Source organism: Carassius carassius, chromosome 4 (genome assembly GCF_963082965.1).
Source record: "Carassius carassius chromosome 4, fCarCar2.1, whole genome shotgun sequence".
In the NCBI taxonomy this organism is placed as follows: Eukaryota; Metazoa; Chordata; class Actinopteri; order Cypriniformes; family Cyprinidae; genus Carassius; species Carassius carassius.
The window spans coordinates 32,796,581-32,800,578 of record NC_081758.1 but is presented as its reverse complement, the minus strand read 5'-3'; the positions used below and the strand labels follow the sequence as shown (position 1 = coordinate 32,800,578).

At 38.7% G+C, this 3,998-nt stretch overlaps 1 protein-coding gene across 1 annotated transcript; it reads left to right on the top strand.

Annotated features, from left to right (window-relative positions):
* Nucleotides 1-241: 241 nt before the first annotated feature.
* Nucleotides 242-3,775, top strand: LOC132139836 (type-2 angiotensin II receptor-like). Its single transcript, XM_059548477.1, has 2 exons — nt 242-558; nt 2,406-3,775. Exon 2 carries the CDS (start codon nt 2,457-2,459, stop codon nt 3,549-3,551), a length of 1,095 nt encoding a protein of 364 aa, XP_059404460.1. The 5' UTR covers nt 242-558; nt 2,406-2,456; the 3' UTR covers nt 3,552-3,775.
* The last annotated feature ends 223 nt before the right edge of the window (nt 3,776-3,998 follow it).

The following is a 3,998-nucleotide window of genomic DNA, read 5'->3' as shown; positions in this document are numbered from 1 at the left end:
AGACATTTGCATGTTCATTTACTGTGAAAGATTATGAAACATTATTGCAGCACATATAAACACTACACAACAAACAGTGTTGTAGCACATCTGTCTTTAATTTTTCAGGTTGTTAGGCATTAGTGTAATGCTGGAGTTCTTCCTCCTGGATGTGTTTTCCGTCTTCTCTCTCTTTCTCTCTCTTTCTCACTTTGGTGTTCACACAGAGTTGCTGGTCAGAATCATTTAAAATGAACGCAGGCATTTACTAAAAGGAAAAGAACACTTTCACCCCCCTCCCCCACCTCTTTCTCTGTCTCTCAATTTCCATCTCCACCCTCCTTTTCCCAGTGGACAAATGTGGATGTAAAAATATTTGAGCAAATCTTACATCTGGTTGGCTGTTTACTCCCTTATATACTTATGCAGAAAATTGTCTCCACTTCCAAAATGGAAAAGTCTGCTGGGAGCTAAGGAAGCTTTCTTTGGGTCGGTTGTCAGCGTGAAATGTGTGCCAGGGGTTTAGGGACACCTCGGAGAGACTGAAGACTTTGCTAAATTTGCACTGGAAACTGAAAGGTATGCTGAGCTGCAGAGTGTTTTGGTCATTTTATTCTGGAATTTTGAACATAATATATTTTTTTTAAGAGGTTTGCTTTTTTTTTTTTTTTTTTTTAAGTTAATGCAACTTCTTAAGACTCCATGTCTAAAATTAGAGGCATATCATTTCAGTAAAAAAGCCTTAAAACAATATGTCAGTGCAGCCTAAAGCATTGTTTTTGTTACATTGTCTTACTTTGATTTCTGCAACATATTAGAAATTTGGAAGCCAAATTGCATATCATTTAATCACATATGTACTTCCAGACAGTTAGCTGACGCTAGACAGAATTGTGAGTTTAAATGTCATTTTTACAAGAGAGCAGAATCACTCTGGGTAGTTTTGGACTTTGCTGAAAAGCTATAGGACATGTAATACGAGATGTGAACTAAACATGAGGGAAATAGTTTACATTCGGTAGTTATATGCATCTGAAAAATGCTTTACTTTTTCATTTATTATATTAGATAACTACAAGCTTTTCCAATGACTTAAACTGAAACGGTGTGTTAACTTGACAGACATAGCATTCTGATTAAGAACGTACAACATTTGAAATATGACTGGTATTATTTTCAACAGCTGTGAACATTATATAGGGATCAGAGTATGCAATGTTAAACTCCATGAATGAATTACCATAACGGTTAGATTTGAATGATGAGAGACTTGTTCCTGTAGTATAGCACTGCAGGCAGAATAAGCAGATTCCTAATATATTCAACATATTAAACTTGATCTCGCTTTAGTTTAGAGTTTAGGATTAGGGGGTTTAAAATATGGTCATGCAGAACAAGGCATTAATATGTGCTTTATAAGTACTAATACACAGCCAATTTGCTAGTAATGTAAGAATTGTTTCCTAAACTAAAGTGTTTGCCTAAACATAAGGTTTCCCAGATATTTCCAATATTGTATTTACATTTTAGATTTAATAAGCCTTAACATACCTTATCCTTTAAATAAAGGCTTAAAACTTACAAATATGTTGCCAGTTTCTTGAAGATTGTCTAATCGTGATATTTGCTTCAGGACCTGTGTGGTTTTGTTGTCCAATTAGGCATACTGAACTCACTGGAAAAATATCAAATGAATGCTGTGACCACTACTTTGTGTCATGTATACTATTGGGGAGCAGGACTGAATCCAGTTTTTATGCCCAAACCAATTTCCCAGCCAATCCAATATCTTCATGTGCCCCTCGCCTATGTTAACAGTAACCAGATGTATTGTGCACGGCCTACTGAGAGCTATAAAACACATCTGCGCTGGACCCAAACTCACAGAGCTATGGTTACACACACACACACACACACACACACACTTTCTCACATTTCTCTCCCACACTCACAGTCTCTCTTTCTCACACTGACAAGATGTAGAGGAGAGGATGCTGCAACATCAGTCCCAGTGGACTGTAGATGGTCAGTATGCAGTGGGATTTTGTTATATAGCTCGTAACAGACAGAAACTGTGGAATAAATTATTTAAGGATTCATTGTGTCCATGGAGGGTTTGAACATTTTTATGGATAATCTCACACACTTTTTAAGCTTACTAGAGAAGGTTTTTTTTCCTCACTTTTTAGTCATTTTTTATGTATTCTGGCAACCTGTGAAATTCAGCCTGTGATTTTTTTTTTCATTGCTTTTGGGCAAAACTTTCACAATCTTGTATTTTTGTATTTGAGGGGATCAAGGTAGAGGGATGATTCTGCATTTTATCCCAAGGCTACAATAGCATGTTTCATCATTTCTGCTTCACATAAGAACTTGCACTATCACTGCATAAAGCTCTTTCTTTTTTTTTTGTTTTTTCATTCCAGAACTTCAGAACTCCCGTTCCTGAAACATCCTGCATAATCAGCAATCACACCATGGAAAAAGAATCCACCTATAACCTGACTGCACCTAGTGTGTCTTTGTTACACCATAATATGACCTCATGTGACTACATATCTACCTCCACCTGGCAGTACCAGAAGAAAGTGATTCCCGCTATCTACAGCCTCATTTTCCTACTGGGTTTTCTTGGGAACATGCTGGTGGTGTGTGTGTTGTTTCACAGTTCAGGCCGAAGGACTGTAGCCAACACGTATCTGATGAATCTAGCCATGTCAGACTTACTGTTTCTGAGCTCTTTGCCATTCTGGGCTGTGTACTATTCGCTGGATTACAACTGGGTTTTCGGGAAGGTTATGTGTAAGCTGTGTGGAGGTCTGGTAACGATAAACGTCTACGCTAGTATATTTTTCATCACCTGTATGAGTGTTGATCGATATTATGCCATCGTCTACCCACTGCACTCTCAGAGCAGTAGGAGCATAAATCGGGCCAGATGTGTTAGCGGCATTATTTGGGTCGTGGCGGCTTTGACAACGTTGCCAACAGTTGTGTTCCGTGACATACACATTATTTCCAGTAACAATGTTACGGCTTGTGTAATTTATTTCCCCAGTTCCTGCTGGCAAACCGGTTTAACTCTTGCTAAGAACACCCTCGGATTCTTCCTGCCATTTGTCATCATTGCAACCTGCTACAGCCGAATCGCTGTGCACCTTCTGGCCACCCCAAACTACCTGGAGCAAGACTATACCCGACTGGTCCATGTTTTGCGAATGGTGGTCGCTGTGGTGTTGGTGTTTTTCTTTTGCTGGTTTCCATTCCATGTCCTGGCGTTCCTCGGAGCTCTGGGAGAGCTGGGTGTGGAGTGGGATTGTTGGGTGCTTCAAGCGATCCATAAACTCCTGCCATTCTTCATCTGCCTCGGCTTTTCCAACTCTGCCATAAACCCTTTCCTGTACTGTTTTGTGGGAAATCACTTCCAAGAGAAACTGTGGCAGTTTTATGGGGATGTGTTGTCACAGAAAAGAGATTCTATCAGCACAAGACTGTCTTCCTTCTCCAGGAAACTGAGTGACCTTAAAGAAACTGTGCCTATGGAGATTCTTGAGCAGCAGAACAACCTGTAGTGGAATCTAGTGAAGCTAAAAACTTTTCTTTTTACTATTATTATAACTGCAGAGTCATGTCAATGTCAGCCACGTGCATTTCCATAAAGAGATGATCAGGTCAGATGTTTTTGTTGGTTGCTATTATTGTGGTTGTTTCACTGTGCCTTATTTCAAATTATGCAGCGGCTGTGATTTAGCACCAACATTTGGTTACAAAACAACATGTAGAACTATAGCCCACATACTATTCTCTGATAAGATTTTATCCAAGATTTTTCTGCACAAATCACATATAATAAAAAAGAAAGAAAAGAAAAGAAAAGAAAAGAAAGGTTAAGTACAGCTGTATAGTCTTAATGTTTGAATTTCTGGTAATATCAGAGCTGTGAATAACACTCAAATATTAGACAATGTTAAACATGTCTTGCACATAGCTGATATCTGCCAGACTAAAACTCTTTAAGC

Bases quoted from the DNA above. Each gene is read 5' to 3' on its own strand.
- LOC132139836 (XM_059548477.1), top strand. From the start codon at position 2,457: ATGGAAAAAGAATCCACCTATAACCTGACTGCACCTAGTGTGTCTTTG.